Source organism: Athene cunicularia (genome assembly GCF_003259725.1).
Source record: "Athene cunicularia isolate RWA chromosome 14 unlocalized genomic scaffold, athCun1 chr14_part1, whole genome shotgun sequence".
In the NCBI taxonomy this organism is placed as follows: domain Eukaryota; kingdom Metazoa; phylum Chordata; class Aves; order Strigiformes; family Strigidae; genus Athene; species Athene cunicularia.
In genome coordinates, this window is record NW_020799118.1 from 15,804,705 (window position 1) to 15,830,597 (window position 25,893).

General features: G+C 46.6%; 1 protein-coding gene across 1 annotated transcript in view; it reads left to right on the forward strand.

Annotated features, from left to right (window-relative positions):
* Nucleotides 1-23,769, forward strand: part of LOC113485817 (ubinuclein-1-like) — a 26,325-nt gene extending 2,556 nt beyond the window's left edge. The window contains exons 3-19 of the mRNA XM_026859218.1: nt 1,693-1,779; nt 2,076-2,129; nt 2,738-2,833; nt 3,122-3,256; nt 3,863-3,966; nt 5,145-5,583; nt 8,288-8,358; nt 9,653-9,782; nt 10,003-10,121; nt 10,619-10,747; nt 11,636-11,779; nt 14,802-14,852; nt 16,022-16,064; nt 16,378-17,604; nt 19,547-19,799; nt 20,119-20,208; nt 22,774-23,769. Of these exons, the coding sequence (XP_026715019.1) occupies nt 1,693-1,779; nt 2,076-2,129; nt 2,738-2,833; nt 3,122-3,256; nt 3,863-3,966; nt 5,145-5,583; nt 8,288-8,358; nt 9,653-9,782; nt 10,003-10,121; nt 10,619-10,747; nt 11,636-11,779; nt 14,802-14,852; nt 16,022-16,064; nt 16,378-17,604; nt 19,547-19,799; nt 20,119-20,208; nt 22,774-22,826 (3,225 nt within the window). The 3' untranslated portion in view covers nt 22,827-23,769. The remainder of the gene's footprint in view (nt 1-1,692; nt 1,780-2,075; nt 2,130-2,737; nt 2,834-3,121; nt 3,257-3,862; nt 3,967-5,144; nt 5,584-8,287; nt 8,359-9,652; nt 9,783-10,002; nt 10,122-10,618; nt 10,748-11,635; nt 11,780-14,801; nt 14,853-16,021; nt 16,065-16,377; nt 17,605-19,546; nt 19,800-20,118; nt 20,209-22,773) is intronic.
* The last annotated feature ends 2,124 nt before the right edge of the window (nt 23,770-25,893 follow it).

Here is a 25,893-nt window from a genome sequence, read left to right on the forward strand (position 1 = left end):
GTTGGAGGGGTGATGTGTTGGTAGCAGAGTGTGGGGCATAATGCTTGTTTAGTTTGGAACTGCTTGATGTAGAGTGAGTTTTGGTACCTGGCTTGCTCGCAGCTATGAGGAGCTCTCTTCCAAAGAGCGTCAAAGCAAGAGATGTTTCTCCAGTCTGTGGCTGTATTTTTTCTTGGGACCCTGTTCTACTTCCACCTTAGTGCTTGGCATCTCCTTCTGTGTGGTGGACGTGGTGCTTTTAGGTATTGCCCTGACAATTGTGTTGACTTGTTGAAATCGACTTCTCAGGATATGAGGTCATGCAAACTTCTGTAGCATCTAAATGTTGTGTTTATGGGTGTTCTTCTGTGAAAAGAAAGTTGATTTGAATCTACTTGTTTGTATTGTTGCTTTTCCAAACCGCTTAGCTTAGTTGATGGTTCATGCTGCTTGGGTTTTTTTTCTGGTGTTTGATAGTTGAGAGAAGCAGAGACAGGTACAGAAGTAGCTGAGAAAGCACCCAAAGCCTAGAGACATTCTCAGAATCATAGCATGGTTTGGTTTGAAAGGGACCTTTAAGAGTTATCTAGTCCCACCCCCCTGCAACTGTTTGGCTGGGCAGAGCATTCACTGAACCTCTGAATTTAAAATCTGACCATCATAGAATGGCTCGGGTTGGACGAGACCTTAAAGATCATCTAGTCCCACTCCCCCTGCCATGGGCAAGGACACCTTTCACTAGCCCAGGTTGCCCAAAGCCCTGTTCAACCTGGCCTTGAACCCTTCCAGGGAGGGGGCAGCCACAGCTTCTCTGGGCAACCTGTGCCAGTGTCTCACCACCGTCACAGTCAAGAATTTCATCCTTCTATCTAATCTAAATCTGCCCTCTTTCAGTTTAAAACCGTTACCCCTCATCCTGTCCCTACACCCCTGAGTCCCTCCCCCCTTTCCTGTAGCCCCTTTAAGTACTGGGAGGTCACACTAAGGTCTCCCTGGAGCCTTCTCTTCTCCAGCTGAACACCCTCAACTCTCTCAGCCTGTCCTCACAGGGGAGCTGCTTCAGCCCCTGATCATGTTCGTGGGCTCCTCTGGCCCCACTCGAGCAGGTCCGTGTCCTGATGTTGGTGCCCCCAGAGCTGGACCCAGCACTGCAGGGGGGTCTCAGGAGCGTGGAGCAGAGGGGGAGAATCCCCTCCCATGCCCTGCTGCCCACACTTCTCTGGGTGCAGCCCAGCACACGGTTGGCTTTCTGGGCTGTGAGCGCACGTTGCTGGCTCATTTCCATCCATAACTCCCCCAAGTTCTTCTCCTTGGGGCTGCTCTCCATCCACTCCTCGCCCAGCCTGGATTTGTGCTTGGGATTGCCCCGACCCATGGGCAGGACCTTGCCCTTGGCCTTGTAGAACCCCATGAGGTTTGCATGTCCCACCTCTCCAGCCTGTCCAGGTCCCTCTGGATGGCACAGCCCTTCCTTCCAGTATGTCACCGCCCCACACAGCTCGGTGTCATCGCTGAACTTGCTGAGGTGCCTTGATCTCACTGTCCGTGTCATTGATGAAGATATTACACAGTGTTGTACTAAATACTGTACTAAAGGTTGATTTGTCTGAGTTTCTGCCTGGATGCTCTAGTTGTGAGGGGTTTAATGCACGGGGTTTTAGTGGCACTGTGACAGGATTGATTCTGATGTTTTTGTCTCTTTTATTTCTACAGAAGAAAGACCCTGCTGATCCCTTTAATGATGATGAAAAGGAAAGGCACAAAGTGGAGGCTCTTGCTAGGAAGTTTGAAGAAAAATATGTATGTTTTTCTTCTTTCTATTACATTATCCCTTGGACTGAGTAATGCTGTTGAGCTCTGAACCAGTAATATTTAATGGTCATTGGCTGTTATGTTCCTGTTCTCCTGCAGTCCTTTATCTTGGCTGGAATGTGCTGTTTTCTGTGTCTCAGGGCTGTGCTCCACAAAAGTAGTTCAGATAAGTTCTTAAATCAGATGAAAGTCTGTTTAAAGTGAATGACGTTCTCACTTGTAGTGGCAAATAACTTACTGCAATTTATAAAATTTAATTTTCTTAAGCAAAAATTAATTTCTAGGCCTTGTCGCTGTGGCATGATGTAATCTGTCAAGTCTCCAAGTATGGTGCTCTGGTGAGTCTGCTGCCCTTAGGTCCCTACTGCGCTGGGTAGCGTGAGAGATGCAGATCTGTCCTACCCATTTCCTTTCAGTTCTTCCTCTCGCTTCTCTTGTGTAGATGGCAATAAATCTGTGTTCTGTTTTACAACTGGCTCTTTTGGATAGCAAGTTGCTGTATTGTCTTGTGGTACAAATTTGATGTATGGGTCACCCTAATGCACTGTGTGTAGGTGTGATGCATGTAGTACTGAGTTTGTACTGACTGTGCAGTAGTTATGGAAGAACAGTCATCTCTGCACTGTCAGAAATGTTGAAGGGGGTGCAGACGCAATTCAACATAACGTCTGCTGGCACAAAGTCAGCCTGTCTGGCAGGTCAGCGTTCTGTTACATTTGGCTGCACCATTTCTGGTTCTGTATGACAAGGCCTAAAACTTCATTTCCATATCCTGAGATTACAGTATGATGGGAGTTAACATTGGTTTGGTTCTGCTGCTGCTTGGGGCAAAAATGATCTCATTCCCTTTTCTGTACTGAAGCCAATGTCAGTGTCCTGTGTCGGGGCTGTCCCTGTGGTAACTGGAAAAGAAAGATGAACACCCTGTCAATCTTTTACTGCTTAGGGTGGCAAGAGACGTAGAAAGGACCGTATTCAGGACTTGATCGACATGGGGTACGGCTACGATGAATCTGACTCCTTCATCGATAACTCTGAAGCAGTGAGTATGGGGTGGGTGAGGGTGAGGGTCAGTGTGGGTGGGTAAAGGCAGCTGCCTGCGAGGGCTGAGCTGGGGCTGGGGGAGCCCCTGCACTGGGTGCAGGCCAGGAGTGTGCCAGGGCTGGTGCTCGAGAGGTCCTGGGGAACCAAGCGGCAGGAGGTGGCTGGTTAGCAGGTGTCCACAGCCCCAGCTGTTTTTGGGGGAGCACAAATCCTGCTGCATTCTTCAAGCAGCTCAGCTATGGAACACAGCTTATTGTGCCAACAGATTGTTCTCTGTTATTTCCAGTACGATGAGCTTGTTCCAGCTTCTCTTACTACAAAGTATGGAGGGTTTTACATCAACTCAGGAACGCTGCAATTTCGGCAAGCATCTGAATCTGAAGATGACTATGTTAAAGAGAAAAAGAAGAAGTGTCCGAAGGTCAGCAGCCAGCTTTGTCATTTCTTTCCTCTGTTAGATCTCAGAGGGTTTGTTGCATGAAAAGTCTGTTGACATTCGAAGCAGAGCGAGATCTGTGAAGTGATGTGGACAGAATCGGGATGAGCACTTGAAATCCTATTCTGCCCCTGTACTTGATAGTAAAACGCAGCATGTCTGCCCTGGATGGCTCTGGTGGGGCTGCCTGGTTCCTAGAGGAGAGGGGACAGCAGCCACTTGTCACCCTGAAAAGTCACTTGGCATTATGGGGATGGAGAAACGAGTGCTTCTCTTTGGTGGCCACATCTGTGGAGAGAGCCCTGTTTTCATAACACCGATGAAAGGCAGCTAGAAGGGGAAGCAGCAGGAGCACTTGGCATCCCCCTATCTTGGTGGGATTGTCTCTGGCGTAAAAGCTGGGTGCACTGTGAAATGTTGAAGACTGTGTGTGGCAGCAGCACGGTGAGAGATGTCTGGGGCTTGGGTGAATGTGTGCGGTGGGGAAGGAGCTGTTCTCCACTTCTTGGGAGAGGGCCCAAAGTGGCTCCGGGGTTGCAGGTGGCGTTGCAGGAGAGGCTTTGATTGTGACTTGCTTTTAACCCTCTTCAGAAGCGGAAATTGAAAGATGGAGGTGAAAAAATGAAAAAGAAGAAAAAAGATGATTCTTACGACAAGGAAAAGAAATCCAAAAAGTCCAAGTTTCCAAAAGCTGGGTAAGGAGAAGGAGGAGGAGGGGTTGCTTGCTGCTCGACATCTTGCTTCAGGGTTGCAGGTGGCATTTGTTACTCTGCAAGTAGTAGCTGTTGCAGTGTGGGGTGGCTTGAGTGCGTGCTGCATCAACAGCAGCAGATAAAACTGCTGTCAGAGTGGGAGAGAAAAGGCAGCTGATGATCAGGTAAGGAGCAGAGCCCCACAGCAAGAGCAAAGAGGGGCACAGCCAGCTGCAGTGTCGGTGTTCTTTGGAGCTCTGTTTAGTCTCTGATGGTAGGAACAGAGTCTGGAGAGCCTGAAGAGAAGGATACTGAGTATTGGAACAAAGTTGGGGGAGGAGAGGCAGGCAGCAAGTGCATGAACTGGAGCTGTGTGTGTCAGGCTGGCAGGGAGGAAGAGGTTAGCAGGCCATGGGTGTCCACAGTAGAAAGGCAGGTTGTATGTTGCTGCTGTCGCTGGGTAATCTTTTGTACTCCTAACCAATGTATTTCTTGGATGAGTGCGCAGGATTTTTTTAGAGCTTTTTTTCCTTTTGGTCTGTAAACCTGAGTAGTTATTCTTGTTCTGAGTCTTCTTATTCTGTTGGTCTGTCCTTGCATTGATCTGCTGGCCCCTCTGTTTCAGTGTCACTGTCTGTTGCTTTTGACCCTTTTCCTACATTTTCCTCCTAGACTTTTTCCTTCTTCCTGTAACTGTTTTTTGGGATTTCATTTTTCCTGCATGGTTCTGCTTTCTGGCAACACAAACCCACATGTCTGACATGGTACCATCAGTGTATGATTCCTTTGTAGCAAGCAAGGGAAAGAATTTGCTTTCCTGGTTTTAATGGTCAGAAAACATCAGGCTGCTGTCACGCTAACTCTCTCTTGCTTCAGTGCCTCTGCACTGGTTGTTTGTGCATTTCCCCATCTTCCTTGCTGGAATAACGCATGTAGCTAAATAAGAGCATAGGTTTAAGCTCCATCACCTCTCTGCAGTGAGGAAAGTCAGCCTTCTCTTCTCAGAGCTGAACAAGTGGGACCTTAAAACCTTGAGACTGTAGAGTATTTTCCCTGATGTAATTGGTTAAGGGGCTCAGGCTTTCCAGGGGATTAGTGCATATGGCTGAAGTGAACTGGGGTGAAGGTATCCTCCTCTCTTCCCCTTCATCTTGTATGCAATTCACTTTACTTGTTTACAGCTTTACGGCGTTAAATGCAAGTAAGGAGAAGAAGAAGAAGAAGTACTCTGGCGCTCTTAGTGTCAAGGAAATGCTGAAGAAGTTTCAGAAGGAGAAGGATGCTCAGAAGAAAAAAGATGAAGAGCAGAAAGTGGTGACTCCTTCACCAGCAGAACCTGCAGCCCCGAGGGAGGCAGAGGGGATGCCTGACCCTTTGCTCTCACTCTTTGGCCATGCCAGTGATAACGACCTGCTTCAGGCAGCGACAGCTATGGACTCATTAACCGACCTAGACCTGGAGCGGCTCCTCAGTGAATCCCCAGAAGGGAGCCCCTTTCCTGATGGGGAGGACGGGAGCGATCCGATGGGGATGGGCTTGGAGCAGGATTTCAAGCAGCCGCCATCCCTCCCGGAGGGCCTGCCTGCCCCTTTAGAGAAACGCATCAAAGAACTGGCTCAGGTATGGCTGTTTGTTGTGGGGCAGTAGGATTGTGTGGCTGCTGGAGGGGGGACAGCTCTGCGGGGTATGTGTGGCTTCACCCTGGGAATGAGCACGCTTCAGCGGGGGATTTTTGTAGTGCCATATGTCACCCAGTTTTCTCTTACGGCCAAGTCACTTTCTTGAATGCCCAAATGGCAGGTAGTGTGAAAGTCTTTGCCCTTCTTTTCTATTGAATATTAACACCTGTCAGTGTGGCTTCTTTACCTCTCTTGGCAAAGCATGGACCTGATGCAAGAGATAATATCCAAAGTCAATTTAACACGAATTACTTTAAAATGTGAATTAATGAGGCTGAAGGGCAAATTCGACTAATATTTTTAATGTCTTGTGGTGTGCAGTGTTCTCTATGTAAAGTAAGAGAGTGCAGCTGGAAAGCATTACCCGTTCTGTAGGGTGAGAAGGTGTGAAAAGCCCTGTACATGGGCCTTGAGGATTTGTTAGAACCTCTTCCCATGTCACGCAGGCAGATGCCTTCACTGAGGCATGGGTACAATTTGGCATCTCCCACGCTGGAGCTGCATCACTGGCAACTTGGGTTCTTTATGCATTTTTAACATCTCCGTGTTGGGGTACTGTTTAGGGAGTGGAATATATTAATTTCTAGAAGGGTGATCCCACATCTTTTCACTAGTAGCTCCTCCTGCAGTTGGACTCCTGTGGGACTCGCCCATCTTCTCCAAAATGTTGTGATGTGTTTTGGGAAGCACTGCTCTGGAGAAGTGGGAAAAGCACTGGGTGCTGCTCAGGGATCCCTCTCCTGGCATGTCGAAGAAGTGCACTTTTAGAGTTGCTGTGGGGCTTCTCTGGTGTGAGGACTGTCACCATCAGCCTGTCAACAAACGCTCAGATATTTTGTTCCTGCTACTAGTGTTGTTTTTAAACATTGATTTTTTAAGTTGTAAACAATGCCCTTAGACCTCTGCGGTGGTGTGTGTTCTGCCTGCTGGGGCACATCAATTTCAAGTGGCTGTTACTTAAGCATCTCTTACTTAATTAACTCCTGTTACTAAGGGTAGGCTTCTGTTAAGGGTAACTGTGTTCTGCTGAGAAATTTTAAGTGTGTATAGTGGTGGTGAGCAGATGGGAGAGAAGGAGGAATTGAAGAAAGTATTGCCACAGCTGATAAAAATAATGGGTTCTTCATGGATGTTTCTATTTGCTCTTCAGGCTGTTAACAGAAAACACTGAAGCAGCTGTTTCTGAACTATAACTGAGTTAAAGGAAAATGTTACAGAGGTTCCCATGATACCAAGTTAATTGTTATGTTGCTGTAAGATAGTGTACTAGCAGACTACCCACAGATTTTCCTGCTTAGATTTTCCTGCTGCTGTGTCTCTTGTTGCTGGACTCTCTATGTTAAGAAAAGAAACCAAGGAGGAGAAATACAAGATTTAACAAAATGAAGCCTTTTGGTCAGTTAGGATTTTGGGATATGAACTCTGCTACAGGTGGGAATGAAGAGGTGCCATACCTCTGTCTGGGAGCCAGGTCTCTTCCATCCCAGCAGTCAGGAGCATCTTCTGAGTTAAATGGAGCCTCCAGGCATTTCCTCTTCTACTTGAACTGATTTAACTTTAACCCTGTCCTTCCTAAAAGAATTTTCCTGTTGAGGAGCCTCTTTAGCGTTAAGCCTTCTCCTTTGATATCAGCAGCTGTCTGTGACCTGCTGTTGACAGGGAGGAATGTACACCTTCTGGGCATAAATTAATGGCTTGCCAGTCTCAGCCTTGGAGTGTGAAATCAGGGGATTTCAAAATCATGCCTTTGTCTCCTGATCTCTTTTTCCATGCAAGGCATCACTAACTTGATACGGTGCCTTGTGGTGAATGTTTACATCCCCACTCAGAAGAGACTGAAAGCTCTTGGCAGTTTTCTACTATCTCATTCATCTCTTGGAATTATTTTCCTAGTGGACATATTTTTCACGGGTGTGATTTTTTTTGGGCAGTGCTGTGTGTGCTGCAGTCATAGCTCAGGAAGCTTCCTGAACAGGATTTTTTTAAATTTTTTTTTTTTTTTTTAGTTTCCATGGTGTTGATTGGAAATAACATATCCCCTCTGACTGTTACTCTTTCTGTTGATTTCTTGGCTTGGTATCAAGATTGATCTTGAAAGCCTGGTGATAAGTATCCCGGACCCTCATTAAACATGACTAGGACGATCTTTCCTGTTCAGGGGCAAGCTCTCTGATCATATTACTCAACCGAACAGCTCTAATGTGAAGTTAAAACCATGCTCTAGAACTGTCCCTTCTCCCCACAGGCAGTATGCCAAAGAAACCAGTTACCACCAAGCCATCTCCTTTGCCCCATTAAATGGAGGAATGTTCACTCCAGCATAGTAACTCCATACACTCAACGCCAGTGCATCTGGACAAGAGAATCCAGAATGGGAAGGTCTGCCCACTGGTCTTACCAGTTCAGATGGCAGAGTTGGGCTTGAACTGAGGAGGGGTAAGAGGAGAGGACACAATCTCTCTTCTATCTGTAGATTGTGGCAGCTTTTAGCCCAACAACAGCAGGTAGCTGGCGCAGAGTTTGGTGGGAGAATAAAGCTGTGCCTGGTTTTACATTATTTCTGAAGTGGTGTAAAAACACTCGATTGCTTGTGCTTGTCTGTATTTGTGAACTGATGATGACTTGTATTATTTGCTGATTTCCAGGCTGCCAGAGCTGCAGAGGGAGAAGGCAAACAGAGATTCTTCACTCAGGATATCAACAACATCATATTGGAGTAAGTGCTGCCAGGAAAGAAGAGGGGGAAAGGAGAATATTAGGCAGAGCATTTTTCGTAAATTCAGGAGCAGGTTTAGCAGGAGTTGTGGGGGTGTCCTTATACAGGTCCTCCATGCAGAACATGCCTAGGATAACATGGAAGTCTCCTAGAAATGGCTTTCAGTTGAAATATGATGTGTAACTGAGGTAGCAAAATGTTGGAGGGGATGTGTCCAGGCCTCCTGTTCTCATGATGATGCTTGAGATCTGTGTGCTTAAATTCGGTCACTTGACCTGTGATTGCAGCCTGATACAAGATCAGTAATCTCTCACTGTCAGAGATGTCAGGCATGTTCTTTGCTATCTAAGTTGTATGCTGTATGGAATATTTTCTAACTGGGATAAGGCTGCTGTGGTCAACTGGTTTCTGTGCAAACTGGAGGAAATCCATTACTGCTCTGTGTTTTTGATTATGGAATTCCAGTGTTGCTTCACGCAGCTGTTGATAATGGCTTCATTCTTCTGCAAGTGCCTGGAGAAGGCTGATGAATGCACACAGCTTTGTGATCATGGCAGTGTAACAATACTTATGCAGAGGATTTAATTTCATTAAGGTTTATCAAGGCATTTGAAGGGAATTGCCAAAGGGAAATTTAGGAGTCTGTTTCCCTCTGGTTTCCAGTGGTGATTATCACCTTTCAGCACTCCAGTGCTGACTGCACAAACAGTCCTAATCTGTTGTCAAACTGATAACTTTAACCACATTCAGAAGAGATTTAGATAGATTTGTATGACTGCTATAGAATCAGTTAGGGGTTTTCACACTCACTGACACTGAGAAGTGGCTTAAAAAAATAGTCTGTTATATATAACTGTGTAGATGGGTTTGACACACACTGAACTCTGTAACCCACTCGCTTGAAAGTAAGTTCAAACCCAAGGGATAAAGTTTGATTCTATATTATCCTGAGTTGGACCGCCATGATATCTGACATAAGCAGTGTGTACCTCTTATTTCATTGCCTGACACCCCTGCACGTCAGCTGCCAGGAAGAACTGCAGAATAAAGGAGACTACTGACATCCTTCTGTTCCTTTCCCAGATACCCTGACACTAGATTAAAAGGCATAGCTTGGGATAAAGGGCTTGAGTCTGTTGATTTTATAATCTAAGGAGCCGTCATGTAGTTTGGCTTGTACTTTGTCCCTCTATCCCTGCCTCCAGCGCCCCAGGTTGCCTCAGAGTCATGTTTATGTTGCTTAGAGAACCCCTGCCCGGTCCCTGGTCAACGCCGTGTTTGTCTTGTTCTTCAGCATAGAGCTGCAGACCCGGGAGCTGAACAGCCAGATCCGCTTAGGGGTGTATGCCCACCTGGCTGCTTTCTTCCCGTGCAGTAAGGACACTCTGGTCAAGCGTGCCCGTAAACTTTATCTCTATGAGCAGGTGAGTGAGTTGGCAGCAGAGCCCTGTCTCGTGTGCCCGTAGCCCCTGAGCTGCAGAGCACAGTTGTTGTCTCTGTGACGTGGTGGTGTCCTCCGCCCAGCCCAGTTCAGGCAGCATGTCTGGTGCGGCTTCGGCACTGGCAAGGTCTGACCTGCCAGACTGGGGTGTGTCGGCTGGAACAGGCCGTGTGGAACCTGAGTCTGTTCTGTGGTTGCTCCAGGGTGGCCGATTGAAGGAACCTCTGCAGAAGCTGAAGGAAGCCATTGGAAGGGCCATGCCAGAGCAGTTAGCCAAGTACCAGGAGGAATTCCAAGCCCATACTCAGGCCAAGTTTGCCAAGTAAGCTCCTCATTTGCTCATTGTGTATCTGTAGCCCTTCTCAGCAGGTTCCCTGTGAGCTGTAGGCTGCTCTCGTGAAGTTTACTGCCTATTTTTGTTCTGTAGTAAGAAATTTCTGATGGGCGTTAATTGGCCTAATTAAACTGCGTGCATTCTTTGTGCTATCTGCGGTGATGCTAACCACAGACAGCATCACTGGTGGGACCAGAACTTGTCTGAAGTGTTTCACTCCCGTGTGAGTGTGTCTTTAAGAACATGGCAGTCTGAGATCAGTAAGGCTGGATTAGTCCTGTGGCCTCTATTACACAAGATTGGGAGGTTTCCTACCTTGAGCACTTAGCTCAGCTTGCCCCTAAGCAAGAAATTTTAGGCCCTATTCCCATGCGTGTGTTCTCATTGACTGTTTAGACCTCTGAACAATGTTGTTCAAAGATACGTAATCCTGTCCTTGAATCTGCAGGACAATGACCTCCACATTATCACTGTCTCCATTTTAGGATGCTGGAAGAGGAAAAGGACAAAGATCAGCGAGATCGAGTTTGTTCTGATGATGAGGAGGATGAAGAAAAAGGAGGGAAGCGTGTCATGGGGCCACGAAAGAAATTTCAATGGAATGATGAAATCAGGTTTGCATAATTTAGATATTAAGTGAACCTGTGACTTGCTCTGTTTTATGCAGTTGGAAGTGAAGCATTTCGATATCTGTATCTTGTTTTCAGAGCAGCGCTGATCATCTGCCTCGTTGGAGGTTTGTGACAGACTGTGCTGTTTATGGAAGCCACTATGGCATTTATAAAATCTCACCCTTATATACATTGCAAAATTAAGCTGATTTCAGGCACAGGCCAACTCTGAGGAAGTGCTAAGAAGACGGACAGATCTTTGGGAAAAGACGGATCTCGGCTGATTTGCTGAAATCCTACAGGCTAGACTCTTCCCAAGACCAGATTCTGGTTGTGAAAGCAGTTACAGCTAATGGGGTGTGCTGCGCCTGGCACCCAGGGGTCTGACAAGGAACAGACTGCTGGGTGAAGGGGAGAGTAGCAAAGGATAGAATGAGAGTCAATCCTGCTGTCATCTCCATCTTATCCTGTAACAAATTGGAGTACTGCTCCGTAGATGGCTGATTCATTCAGAACAGAGGAAGCTTCATTTCCTGCCTTCTCATGGCCTCTTGGCATGAAGGTCTGCGGAGAGGTTCAGTTCTGTGGTTGTTGATGACGCCTGTAATCTGTCACTGGTTTTCTACCTCTGATGTTTCAAGAGGTTAAAACGGGAAGGGGTAGCAAGGCTTTTCTGCCGTGGTGCATCAATGTACGTGCACGCAGCGAGCAAGAAACGTGCCTTTCCCTTCCTCTTTCTTGCGGAGGCAGTGCAGGGTCGGTTTTGTTGGCAGGGTGCTGTGCAGACCCAGGCGTGTCTTGGTGTATTTATCCAGCCCTGGCTAGAGAGAATGACCTCCAACTGGGAAACTGAATCCACGTAACTGTATTTGAAATCTTCCTGTTCTTCAGGGAGCTGCTTTGCCACTTGGTGAAGATTAAGTTGGATGGTTATGACCTTGACAAGAATAAGGCTCAGTCTCTAGAGGATTATGTGAAGACCTTCCTAGATGGCGAGGTGAAGTCCCTTTGGCCGAAAGGCTGGATGCAGGCCAGGTGAGCAAGAATCGAGTTGTACTCCAAGGATTCCTTGTCCTGAGGGACCTCGGAAGGTCACTAGTCCTACCCCTGCTTCAGGAATGGCTAGCTTCAAAGTTAGATCAGAACACTCAGGGCCTTGTCCTGTGGAGTTTTGGAAATCTCCAAGGATGGGGATTACCACAGCATCTCTGGGCCCCTGTTCTGGTACTTAGTCATTCTTTATTAAGTCTTTTCTTCTTATTTTCAATCAGAATTCTCCTTGCTGCACTGAACTGAATATTCCCTCTTTTTGCTTTTTACTGTGCACTTTTGAGAAAGATCTGGCTCCATCTTCTTCGTGGCTCCCCACCCCCTCCCCACTCTTTGTGTAGTGGAAGAGTGCTGTTAGACTTCTCCTTGATCTTCTGATTTTCCAGCTTAAGCAAACCCATTTCCCTCAACCTCTCCTTGTCTGTCATGTGTCCCTGTTCCTCAGCCATCATAGTGGCTCTGGACTGTCCAGTTTGTCAACATCTCTCTTGTATTGCGGGGACCTTCAAACTGGATGCTGTATCCAGATGTGACCTCATAAGTGCTAAATAGAGAGGAGTAAGCACTTGAACTGCTGGCTGTGCTCTTGCTAATACCTGCCAGCATATAGTTAACTCTCAGCAGTGCAACCTTGCAGCAGCAGCTCACGTTCAACTTGTCTGCCAGGCCCCATGGTTCCTTTTCTGCTACACAGCCAGTTGGCATCCAGCCTGTGTTGCTGCGTGGGGTTATTCCATCCCAGCTGCAGGACTTTGCATTTGTCTTTGTTGAACTTTGCAAGGTTTGTGTTGGCCCCTTTCTACAGCTCCCTGTGAATGGCAGCCCTGCCCTCCAACATATTCTCTCCCCTCCCCCCGTTTTCACAACACCCTCAAATTTATTGAGAGTGCAGGCTGTGCTGCCCTTCAGGTTGTAAATGACACTGACTAGTCTTGGCCTTGTATTGACCTCTGATGGATGCCACTGGCAGTGACAATTTGCAAGGTGGAACTGGGATTGAGGTGAGGCTGACTGGCCTGTGGTTTCCTGAACCTGTATTACCAAGGATCACTTTGTAACCTGTCTCATGAAGAATACATTTTTCAGACACTTTGGGAAGTCTTCCCTAGAGAGTTCCCCAAAGAAAGCAAAGTGGAAAGTTTTAGGGACTTATGGACTTGCACAAGACACATCAGAGAGTCAGCAGAGTAAGTAGGAATTTGGTGTGGTTTTCTTTACCCTTTCTGGTGTCTTCACTGCTGTTCCCTGCTCTTTCACGCCCTCCATCATCCATGCCATTGAGCTGGCAATTGCAGAGCGCCATACAAATTGCAGAGTCATTCTACCGAGACTGTCATCAGCTTCTGGCCTGCTTTGTTTTGCTCAATAGTTTTAAAGAAAGGACAACTGTACAGTCCTACTGCTGGAATCTCTATCTCTTTGCATTTAAAGAGCTGGGCAGCGCTGTTGTCTTCTCTCTGCTGAATTTGCTTTTTTGGTTTCATGGGAGATAAAGGAAAAAGTAGGTACTAGTTCTTAAGAGCAGTAAGTGTGAGTAGCACTTTACAGATCCATTTGGAAAGGTTCACAGCCATTTATTGCAGTTGCATGTGCACATGAAGCAGTGATGTGCATGGTTGTAGCGTGATGTTGGCATTAGGAGGTGGGTGCAGATTCCTTAGTTAACGAAGATATTGCCAGTTTGAGGGTCTTAGCTTGCCAAGTTTTAAAAACTCTTTTCATTGAATAAAAGGAAATGAAAATATTTTGCCCCTAGTTTGTAGGTGAAACTATTTTTAAGCATACAGATATTCACCTAAGACTCACTGTAGGAGGGCCTTCCAGTGAAGTTAACTGCAGAATTAACTGAATAAAAATGGTTTTCCTGGTTGCTTTCCAGTGGCTCGAGAACAGTGGTTTAGCCTGAAGGGACTTGAGGGAGTTGGAATTGATGATCTTAATGGGTCCCTTCCAGCTCGTGATATCCTGTGACTTTGTGGTTTAACAACAGAGAGTAGACTGACAGCTGCACAGAAGGGGAGGGGAGGGATTTGCAACACTAGAAGAATTGTAAACAGTTTTATGGTCTGGTCAGCTTGATTCACTGTCATTGTGATCACAGATGTTCATCTTTAAGAGGAACTCAAAGATAGACAGAGTAGCAACTTTGTGTATGAGTTCAGAGAGGCCCTGCCATGATCCTCTTTTCTCAGTTAGCACTAAAAGGCTATTCACATAATCTAGGGTTAAAATAAGCTTGCTTTTTAACAGAAAAGGGATGACAAAAGCCTTTGTCAAGCTGTTAATAGCAGATGGGAAGCATATTCCATATGCCAGTACTGAAGGTGTATTTATAAGGTTCTCACCCTGACATCTAAGGTGGCAGGTGAGTGGCAGCTGTTTTAGGTGAAATAGTGTTCGTGTGAGATTCTGGTTTACTTCTCCTTGGTAGTAAAGTTTGGATGAAGAGTTTGGATGAAGCTCTGTTTATTGGTTGTGGTTAGTTAATTGTTACAGAAATGGTTGTGCTGATTTAAGAAGTCACCTCAGCTGTTTGCTGGGGACGCGAAGGCAACAGAGACACGCAACGTGCGAAGGCTTTTCATCCATGTTGCTGTATTTGAGGCAGGGGAAGGTAACCTCTCTCCCTTGAAGTTGGTGAAGAGCTGTTGTGTGATCTGCCAGCTCTTGGATGAGCTGTAGCAGCAGTAACGCCCAGCTTGAATAATCGTACTGCCTCTCCAGTTGGCTGTCAGCTTTTTAAGCTGGCAGAGCTTTTTCCTTAGTTTTTGTCCAACAACTGCCTTAATGGCCTTTCCAGCGCCTACAAGCATAGCTCCCCAGAGAGGAAATTGTGTGTGGGAGTTCAGAAGGATTTTCCTGGAAAAAGGATGAATATTTGTTTGCTCTCTGTGGTTTTAATTTCACTAAGTCCCCTGCTGTACTGTGCAGCTCTGTCTCCAGTGATCCCAGCTGCTCTACTGGGTCTTGCTGGATATCACTTCTCATTGCTCTCTTCCCTTCTTAGGACACTGTTTAAGGAGAGCAGGCGTGTACATGGACACCTCACATCAGTCCTGTGAGTATCGCGCAGCATTGCTTTGGAGTGATAACTGGTGAACTCCGTTCCCTGGGGCCTGGGTGGATCACGCAGGAGCACCTGAACTTGGCTCCCATCTCATAGTTTGGCGCTGCTTCATTTGGGGAGTTCTAGGGAAAGTAGCTGTTTCTGCGTGACATTTCCCACCAACAGCCTTCCTGAGGTGCTTTACAGTAAGCTCAAAGATAAGAACTTTGAAGCCAGGTCGCCTCCTGGCCTTGTTCAAGAGTCTGGAGTCAGGCCTCTGTGCTAGTCCCAGGGAGGCAGATCACGGTAAAATGGAGTGTGATGCCGGCACTGTGATTATTACTACCTGTTCAGTCAGTCCTTACTGGATTCTGGATTCCCTCTTTCTTGTTGCCTGGTTAAAGGAGGGGTACAGTGAGCTCAAGCTAGTGAAGATGGGTGCAAAGAGGCTTGTGGGTGGCAAACCGAGACAGCCATTGGAATCCAGCTGGGCAGGTGCTTTAATGCCAAAGGGTCTCATGGGTCTTGCTGGCAGTTGATAATAGATGATGATACGGACTTAGGCTGATGTCTGTTTGACAGACGGTCCTGTTCTTGGCACTGGATGAGCAAGGGGAAGTGTGAGAAAGAGTATGAAATAGAGTGTAGAGTCATCCTTCCCTCAGCCATACCATTCCAGCAGTTCAGGGATGTCTTGTACGAGAGATTGCATCTGACCAGACCAAATGAAGTATTTTCTGTGAATTTGGCAGATGCTTTTGCATCCTTGATGTCTTCTGGGAACCTAGATGAAATGTGTAACTTTTCTCCAAAACAGTCTCTGTATCAGTTTCTCTCTGGGTTTTGCTATAGTTAGGTCAGCAGTGGGTTCCTGTAGTAGCTCCTAGCCCTGCAGCCGGTGCAGGATGTGTCTGTTGAGTGCTTTTACTGCTCTGCTACCATTTCAAGACTCTGCTCCGCTCCCTAATTCATTCCCCTGCGTGGGAGTCGGGGCTTCCTAGAGCAGCAACTAAATGTCACACAGTTTTGGATCCTAGCAACCTGAGATGCTGCCTCTGTTCTCTCGGTTCTTTGCAAAAGACTCAGTGGATCATCTTTAACAGGGCCCAAGCGTGCTCCCTAATTGGATGCTTCCCTGGGGTATTCAGTGATCCGTGTTTCTTTTGTCTCCCTCAAAACAGGGCGAAGAAGAAAGTTATAGCCCCTGCTAAGGTGAAAGTGAAGGTGAGTTCTTTGTTTTCTGGTTCTCATGGTTGACATATACCAGGATCAGGTGACTGCAATCTTAAATCCTGTATTTGAGCCTTGTATCTGTACATTAGGTACAAGGAAGTTCTATTGTGAAGTAGCTCTAGTAAGTACTGGGCTTGAAAAAACAGCTAGAACAGCAGCTAAAATTGTTGGGAGGGGGGTGGTGGGGTGTCAGGCACAGAACATGCTTATTCTGCCTCTTATCCCCAAATTTGGAACCTTCCCTTCCCTCTTCACAGTGAACCCTGCTTCTGTTCTGACTCTGCCTTCTTTGATTTTGTTCCAGGAATCTTCCTGCAAGCCAGATAAAAAGATGTCAGTTTCTGTTCCTTCAGTGCCCTCAAGCAGCACCTTAGCTCTGTCTTCAGAGCCCCAGGGAGGAGCTCTGGGCATCAGTGCCCAAACCAGAGAACTCTTGTCCCTTGGGACAACCCAAGCGGCCAGCAGCACTGGCACTCCTGCTACCTTCATGGATGACTCCTTGGATGAGGACTTAATTCATAATCCCACTTCCTCCCTTGAAGCAGTTTCCAAGGAACTGGCTGTGCTGAACAGCAGAGCAGGAGGGAGCCCTGACTTTACTCTTCCTGGAGCTCCAAAAGCTCCACCAGAGAAGATCCCAAGTCTTGCATCCTCAGAGGAGAAGAGGACATTTCCAAAGTCCAACCCTTCCCCTACATCATCCTCTGGTTCCCTCCAGTCTCCTCTGAATTTCCTGGCTGAGCAGGCCCTGGCATTGGGCCAGTCTTCTCAAGACAAAAAGACAGAGAACTCGAATTACAAAGAGCTCTCCTGCCAAGCCTCCCCCAGCAAAATCATTCCCGATGCACACCAGACTAAGCAGAAACACCACAGCCTGGTCCGGCCAAGCCATGGGCCTCAGACCTCCACCCCAGTGCCGGGTTCTCAGGTGAAGGTCTTTCACTCAGGCAGCCAGCTACAGAAAACTTTCACCTCCCCGGCTCCATTTGTCAAACTGCAGAATCCCAAGTCCTCCTCCCCGCTGCCCCAGCGCTCCCTCCTCCAGCAGGTCAAGTCATCAACCAAAGCTCAGAGCTTCCATTCTTCTGCATCACCAGGCAGCACCCAAAACTCCAGCAGCTCCCACAAGAGCCCAGGCTCATCCTCATCGTCTCTCAGCTACACAGGAAAGCACTCAAGTGGCTCTAGCTCTTCAGGACAATCTTACAAATCGCCCTTCGTTTCTAGTTCCCTCTCTAAGCACGGGGCTTCTTCCAGCAGCTCCTCATCTGGAGCTTCTGCAAACCAGGGCTGCTCCTCTGGGAGCTTGCTGCCCAGTGTGCAGACTCCTTCCTCGGGCCAGTCCTCCAGCCGCCCCTCCTCAAGCTCCTCAGTGAAGAAGACGCCTGTTTCGCAGAAGCTGACGCTGGTGGCACCTCCTGGAGGTTCAAATGGAGATTCTAGTGGGGGCACTCAAGGGGTGGCCAAATTGCTGACCTCCTCCCTAAAGCCAGCTGTTGTTAGCAGCACTGCATCTTCTACCTCTGTGCCGGTAAGCAGGGATGTGCTGGCCCAGCCTAAAGCCAGGACACCACGTGGCATTGTCTCAAGCCATCTCTTACCTTGTTCAGACCTGCCATGAAGTGATGACTTCCAAAGCATGTCCTGAAATTCTTGAATGACTGTCTGGATCGTGGCTGCTTAGGCTAGGAAGTCTTGGCCTTTGTCATGGGCTTTCACTCCAGAATTTAAGCTTTCATTTTTCAGCTTAAAGTAACAGCTAAGCAAAATACTGTGGTACCTTCCAGACTGCAATTTTGGCATAGGCTGTGTAATGTTTCTGCCCTGACTTTGCAAGTTATGGGGACAGTAGGGCTCCCATTTGGGTCAGGAAGAAGTGCAGTAAGGCATGTTATCAGGAGACCTAAAAATCATTGCATAAACTAAAATTATAATGACCAATTTGTGGTTACTTAGTTCTGCAGAACTGGCCTTTCTTAAATTATCATAAGTAATTTTAATATTATTGCCACTTTTTTCACAACTGACCTTTAGAATAAATAACCTTTGGTACTGGGCTGTGAACTCAAAATGCCTGCTCAGCTTTCTTTGGTGGTTATCTCTGTCCACTTTCTGTTACTCGCTGGTTACTCCCATAAGCCACTGAAGTGATGTTTGGAATCAGCTCACTATGGAATTCAGGGTCTGAGTTCATTGGGATCTAATGTCTCATGAAGGACTCCTTGGTTACCGATACAGACTTGTGTTATTCAGCCGTTGTATTTAAAGGTATAAGCACCTTAATTGTCATCTGGAGCAAAAAAAAGTAATCATTCCTGACACTGTTGTACTGCTTTGCTGTTGGCTGCTTATACTTTGACTTCTTTTGTGGCATGTGGAAAGAGCAGGGCAATTAAATGAGTATATTTAAATGGGCCTGAAAGTGACGTACTGCTCAGCTCATGTACCTTGTCCGTTACTGAGATGGAGAGCTGAGAAGCATTCCCCGGTGGTGGTGGATCTCAAATCCATGGGAGAGATCTCAAAGCACCAAACCTTGGTGACTTGAGTTGTCAGCAGCTGCCAAAAGTGAGTAGGAAGCATCCTGCCTGGAACTCGCATCCTCTGCCTAATGGAGGCACAGTTCCAGAGTAAGGAAACAACAGAAGGAACTCCAGTGCAGTCACGTTAGAAGAGTGTAGCGTCCAGCAGGGGGGTTGCCAGTGTCCTGGTGTCATGGTTTAAACTCACCCGGCAGCCAAACACCACGCAGCTGCTCGCTCCTACCCCCACCTGGGGGAGTGGGAGACAGTTGGAGGGAAACAGGTAAGAAAACTTGTAGGTTGAGATAAAAACAAATTAATAATAGAAATTAAACCGAAAAAATAATAGTAATAATAGAGAATACGAACGAGTAATTCACAATGCAGTTGCTTACCATTTGCTGACTGATGCCCAGCCCATTCCTGGCTAGTGATCCCAGAGAAAAGAAGATCCCAAAATTGCAATCCTGGAAGTGAGAGGGTGAGCTTCCCGGCCAACCCTCATGTATATACTGAATATGACATTATATGATGTGGAATATTCCACTGGCCAATTGGGGTCTGGTGCTCTGGCTCTGCTCCCTCCCAGCTTCTTGTGCACCTGTGCACTGGAAGGCCATGGGAGGTTGAAAAGTCCTTGATTTTTTTAGCAACAACTAGAAACATCTGTGTGTTATCAACATTCTTCTCATATCAAATCCCATACTGAATCCAAAGCACAGCACTATTCTAGCTACTAAGAAGAAAAATGAACTCTTATCCCAGCTGAAACCAGGACACCTGGGCACCTCCAGATGGCCTCAAGGGTTGGCAGCTCTTGGGCCCTGGCTGTGAGGGTGCTTCTTGCAAGGAGCACTTTCTGATTGCTCCATGCGTTGTAGTTCTTTAAATATAAATGGTGCTATGCCTTGGTTTTCCCACTGCTGACTGACCTTTTCTCTTGCTTTTCAGAAAGGAACTAGTGGAGCTGTGCTGCTAACAAGTTCTTCCTCCTTAAGTGTACTGGCTCCATCCTACAAGTCCAGCAATCCAAAGCTGCCAGCTGCCCTGAGCTCCACCCCGTTAGGTATTATCTCTCCTATTCATTCCTTCCCTCTTCATGTCATCTCCTTCAGTTCAGACTCCTCCCCAAAAGCAGGAGTATCAAAGGATGCAATAGTTACAGGACCTGCTCCAGGAACTTTCCACCATGGCCTTGGCCACAGTGAGTATGCTCCCGGTCATGCATGTGTGTGTTACTTGTGCCTGTGCTGTCAGTGACAAGAACACCAGTGCTCTGCCATGTTAAACCATTGCAGACCAACTCATCTCTCTTGCTGTTGCTTCATGCTGTAGTTCATGCATTTATATCTCCAGTGGTTGCATTTGGAGAACCTTGGGCACATCCGTATAGCCAGCCCAGAAGTCCCAATGGCTGGAAGCTGAGCTATAGGCTAACTGCTGCAGCTCCTCTGCTCATTTCTGTCTTCAATGTATATTTGTTCCTTTTTTTTCCCCTCTCCTTTCTTTGTTTTTCTCTCTAGGTCTTCTAGCTGGCTTGCACTCCAGCCCCCACCATGCAGCGCCACTCCCACATTCTGCCCTGTCCACTCATTTACCGCAAAGTTTGCCAGGTAACTTGTCAGACGGTCGTGTTTGTCCTCTGCCTCGTGAGTCATCCTCTATCCCAGCAGATACTTCCTCTAGGGGTGAAAGCGAAGTGGTTGTCTGCGTTGTCTGACAGGCGCAGCGGTTGCTAAAGCCCGTGGCCTCCCTGAGGTGCAGAGCGAGGCGTAGCTCTCTGTGTCCTTGGCTGTTTAGTTAGCCAGGGCAAACTTGGGCGTTTGTGGAATGATGAGCCCTCGGTGCTTACAGCAAGTGTTGGTTCCTGGAGGTACTCAGCTTTGCTGCTTGCATCATGGTGAAGAATTATCCTGCCAGGATTAAAGCTGTGCATGTTTATGCACAGTCTGCCAGGACTGCTCAGGAATGAATATTCTGGCTCTCTGGAGTTTTGTTACTGGTGACCTATATAAAATGTGTCAGACCAGAATGTCTTGCGTCTGTGCACTGAGCTAATTGCCTGCATCTCCTTCGTGACAAGTTTGTAGTGTAAATGGAGACTGCTTTACTTGGTGATGACAACGTGATGATTTTGCAGTTAAGCCTGTTCCTGCCCCAGTTTGATGCCTGCAGAAGCAATGCATAAAACAAGAAATTTCCAAAGAACACCTTCTCTGTTTGTAAATGGAGTCCTGCCTGGTGGGCTGTGAGTGTGTGTAAATATGTAGCACTGTGGAGGAAGGAGAGAAGTAAGGGAGATCCATGCAGCATTCAGAAAATTGAAACACAAGGCCAGCAGATTGGGCTTTTATCTGCTCCAGGGAGTCACTTATCCCATTGGTAACTGCTATTTCTGCTTTCTTGAACAAGTGTTCTTTAGCAGTTCAGTACCAGTGTCTTAGTACCTGCTGCTGTTGTGATTGTCTCACTGGGCAATACAAGCCTGATTTAGGAGTGGATGTGCATGATACTGTGGCACTAAGGCCATCAGATGTGTGGATAACCTGCTGGAGTTAATGTGGCCTCCTGTAGCAGTCGTGGGGTAAAATGCTCTTGTCTGCTGAGCACAGAGCTTGCTTGCTGAAGAAAGAAGAGAGTGCTGTGCACTGGTGAAAATTCAAAGAATTTGTTGTCTTTGCTTCTTTTGCTTTAGTTTGTCTGAGGCAGGTTTTTATGTCTCTCCAGTGCGGTGGAGCAGGAGGTGGTACTAGCAGCAACCACTGGTGTGACAGACCGTTCCCTCCTCTTTGTCAATACACAGTTACTGGAGAGTGAGATGATTGATTTTGGTTTGAACATGGGGTATGAAGTGTAATCTGTGTCACTGAGGAGTTCTCCGTCCTGTTATTTGAGGGAATTTAGAGTGGTTACTTCTCTGTTGCTTATAAAGCTTATAACAATGTTTTGATGAACTGCTGCTCTTAAGTAGGACGTAGTGCCAAAAGCTGCAAGCAGACAAAAGGTGACTAGGAATAAGTGAAGAAAAACTGACCAGTGAGACAGCTTTGGCCAGAACCTGCTTTCTCACTTGCTGTTTTCACATAGAGATTGGGGATGGAGCTTAGTGCTGTCATCTCTGGGAACATCAACTGTGGTGCTTTGTAGAAGAACACAGATATTTAAATGACCACCATGATCTTAAAATGTGTTAATTTTTTTGGTGGCATAAGCTATGGTTGGCTGTATAAGCAGGTGGCCACAGCTGCTTTGTTCTGTCTGAAAGCTGCGAGGACTCTGGTGTGTTGGGAGGTTGCTACAAATGCAAGGAAACCTTGATGTCTTAAATGAAAATGCTTATACTGGCATTTGTCAAAAAGTGTTTGAGCAAGGAGCATCCAGTGCTTGCTTGTGTATTGTCACTGCTGCGTTGGCTGGTGGAGGTGCCTGTGTGCTGGTGCTGTGGCAAAGGCTCTGACTGCTCACTTTAGAAGTGTGACATGCTGGGGCTGAACTCTTGCATGGAAGGAATTGTCCTTGGCCTGGAGAAGAAGCTGTTGCTATGCTGCTCAGTGCCACTGCTGCTTAACTGCAACATCTCAGTACACCCATTTATTCATCGCAGTCTGATGGGAGTTTTAGTTGCTCCTGGAAAACTTCTACTTCCTTAAACTTCCTTCCTTTTTCTCTCTTCAGTGCATTCCTCTTTTTCCCTCCACGTCTGTTCCTTTCTGTTCCTTCAGTGGATTCCTATGATTCCTGTTGCTATCAGTTGGCACCTAATGCCTTCATTAAACAATGGCAAAGGTGTACTAACAGTGTTACTTTAAACCACCTTTAAGTGCAAGGCAGCCAGTACCATGTATTTCTAGTTTCCTAGATGGGAGACATGGTGGGGTGGCTTTTAGAGAAGGGCAGAGCCTAGCTAGTCAACCAGCAATCTGAGTCCATGCTGTGGTGCTTTTGCTGGGAGGCCACAGGAGACCCTCAGTGCTTCCCGTGTCCCTTACTCAGGTGCAGAGGCAAGGCTGCTCCCAGTTGTGGGATGTCTCCAAGCACGTCCTTGCACCCCCTGACTCCTTGGTGCTGGAAGGGAAAAGTAGGTCTTTCTGTGCAGAGAGATCTGGCTGCCCCAGCTGCACACAGCTCCGTGGAGCTGATGCCAAACCTCCTTCCCACTTGATTTTATTTTCTTTCAGATGCTTCTCAGCTTCATGGCAAAGGGTCCAATGCACAGCAGCGCAAGTTGTGACATCTGCAAGGAGGGGAGCTAGAGCACACATAGGATAAAACCAAGAGGAACAGGTCATGAACTTTGGATACTGGCTGTGTCTTTTTTTTTTTTTTTTCTTTTTTCTTTTTTCCTCACGACAACTGGAGAGACTGAACCACAACGAGGAACTCATTGGTGCGTTTGTTCAGAGGCTTTCAGAGCTAAGCCCCACACAAAGGGCCACCGTGAGCCATGCCCTAATGAGAGAAGCATTTTGTAGCACTGTTTTATTGCTGCTGCCCTTCATGCATTCCCTGGCACTGGCAGGAGCTAGAACTTGCAGGGAGATGCGGGTGGCTTGGCTTTCTTGCAGTGGATTCCCACCCACCTGTGTCTGTATCTGCCAAGTACCTCCAAGTCCAGTTACCTCCTTGGTCTCCCAGTGGAGGGTATGAAAGGTGCTTCTTTCTTCTGCTTTGGATTTACTTGGATAATTCTAGCATTGCCAGTGCTTTCTGAAGACATTTGACTGATTTTCAATTGTACTATATAACTGTGCTACAGTTAATTGGAGGACTTAACATTTCCTGTGTGGTGAATCTAATGAACCACCTGATGTTCCCCTCTGGAGGAGAAGGAAGACTCCTTAGAGAGACACTTTGAGATGCAGTCATTGACTTTGAGAAGTCTACTTCTTTTGGGTTTTGGATTTTTTTTTTTTTCCTCCAAAGGGATGCTTTTTTCGTGTTCAGTTTTATCCTCATTACCATCGAATGCATTGGATTGAATGGGATACTTCTCGGCATGTCACATGTATAGGAAGACATAATTCCAGTGCCTTTTATGGTGGAGCAAGAATGGACTAGTGACACACATTTCAGCCCTATTTTATGTGCTCCTCAACCCTTTTTTAATCATTCTGTATTTAAAATGTATTCTGTTTTATTTAATAGAGCTTTTTATGGTTGCACATCAAAAAAAAGCTGCACTGTTTGGACTTCAGTGGTGTCTTGGTGACTGTGAACACAGTACCAAATCCAGCAAGAGCACCAGTTCTTATCCGAGTTTGTGCAAGCGGGTTCCAGACCCTCCCCTAAAGCCATTCTTTCCTAGGGTCGTCAGTTATGATCTCTTTGGTGGGCAGAGGGAATAATCTAGATAACCAAGGTCACTATTAGTCAGATGAATTCCAGAGAATACTATTGCTCTTCTCGATGATTTCTGCACTAGGATCATGTGCTTGTCCCAGCTGCAGGAATGGGGACCCTCTAGAAACGGGGTGTGTCCTTTTAATTTTTTAACTCTTAGACCTAAATACTTCCCCTGAGCACACCCTTTCCATCTGTGCATAGCTAAGGGCAGGCTGTGGTCCCAACTGAACTTCATGGGTTTTGATTTTCTGCTCTTCCCCCAGTCTGCCTTTTCTCAGGCCCCCACAGCCACATCTGAATCGTGCAGTAGTAGTGCTGATCCGCATAGGCTTTACTGGTATTTCAAGGAAAAGCTTGCAGCCTTCCTTCTTGAGCTTTGGGGAAGGATGCTGACACTGAGTATACCAGCAAATATCTGCTTTAGTTTTCCCCATTTTTGGTAAGATCCAAGATGGACTGTTTTCAATTTGAGCTGATACATAGTTTCCCAAGACCAGTGCATTGTTTGTATTTTTTAAAAAAAAGCAGCTCAGATTTAAAATTTGTTTACAGAAAATACCTAGGTTGTAGCAAAAGAGCCAAAGACAGAACTTGTGTAATTAAAACTAAGCACAGCAGTTATTGATGGACTCTGAGCAGTGGATGTTGCATGGTTCCCGTTGAAGGCCTAATCCTGAGAGGTACTTTGCCCCTTCAACTTCCCATGGTAGCTGAAAGAGCGTTCAAACACCTGGCAGGATAGGGACTCAGCGAGTGACTCGAGGTACTGGTTCTACTCCCTCTCTTTGCTTTCACTTGAATGCTTCTGCTGGGAAGCACCCGTGTGCGTGGCCAGAGCAGAATGCCCTCCTTCTAGGAATTTAGCGAAGCCTCTTGCCTCAGGGAAATGTTTATTTGGTGGAAATTCTGTGGGATTTTTTTTTTTCTTTACATGCTATAATGAATGAGTGAATGGTATGGAGCAGAGTCGCAGCAAGGCAGAACCATGCAGAGATCCGACACCTGATGGGGAGCCAGGAGTCTGGCGTCTCTGCCTTAGTGAGACAACTTGCAACGCTGTTGTGACAGTGTGGGGAGGCGAGGCTCCCATGGCACTTCCTGAGTATGGCAGTTCCTTTCGGGTGTAAGAGCTGCGGTTTACTATTATATTTTTTTTTTGTGTGTGTTGGGACTGTCTTGCTGAAGATGGTGGGGGTGGTATGAAAACTGTTAATCTTGTACAGAACAACTGAATAAATTGTTTCAAAGTTTCCAAAATGCTTTTTTCCATCTCCTTACCTCTAGTTTTGTGACTTGCTTTTCAAGAATTTGTGTTTCAGCTTGGATGATCATCTCTTGATCATCTGTTTCTTGAATGAGTAATGAATTATTTACTGTTTTAACTAAACTGTTACGTGGTAAGTAAATCACAACTCTGTTTCTAGCCATTGTGGTGGTAGAATTGCATATTTTCATTCAGTGTGCTCCTGCTGATGCTTGAAGTTGACATCTGGTGGAAAGAACGTGGGGTTCAGACCCTGGAGCAACAGTGTGATCTTGCGTGATCCTTTCATTCACAAAGGTAAAATAAAGGTGTTAATCCCCAAAGCCAGTATGGATATGCAGTGAATGCTTACAAGTGCTTTTGCTGATGGCGGAGTTTACTGGGGTTCAGGTATTAGCCAAAATTCAGGAATATGGAAATGAATGTACTCTAGATGTGGAAGCCCCTGGTACTATCCCAGCGTAATTCCCTCTTCCTGCAGCTGCAGTCCCATTCGTTAGTGCAGCTCACTCCCATCTAATGCTGCGAACTAGTCCCAATTCTATTGGTGATCCAGCAATTTCCCTCTTGGAAAAGAGTCAACAGCTAGAATCTTATTTTTTTTTTTAAACTTTAACTCCAAAAGGGTATCTTTCTGTAAAGCCAAAGATGAAGAGACTGCCATAATTAATAAAGAAAACCCAACTTCTGA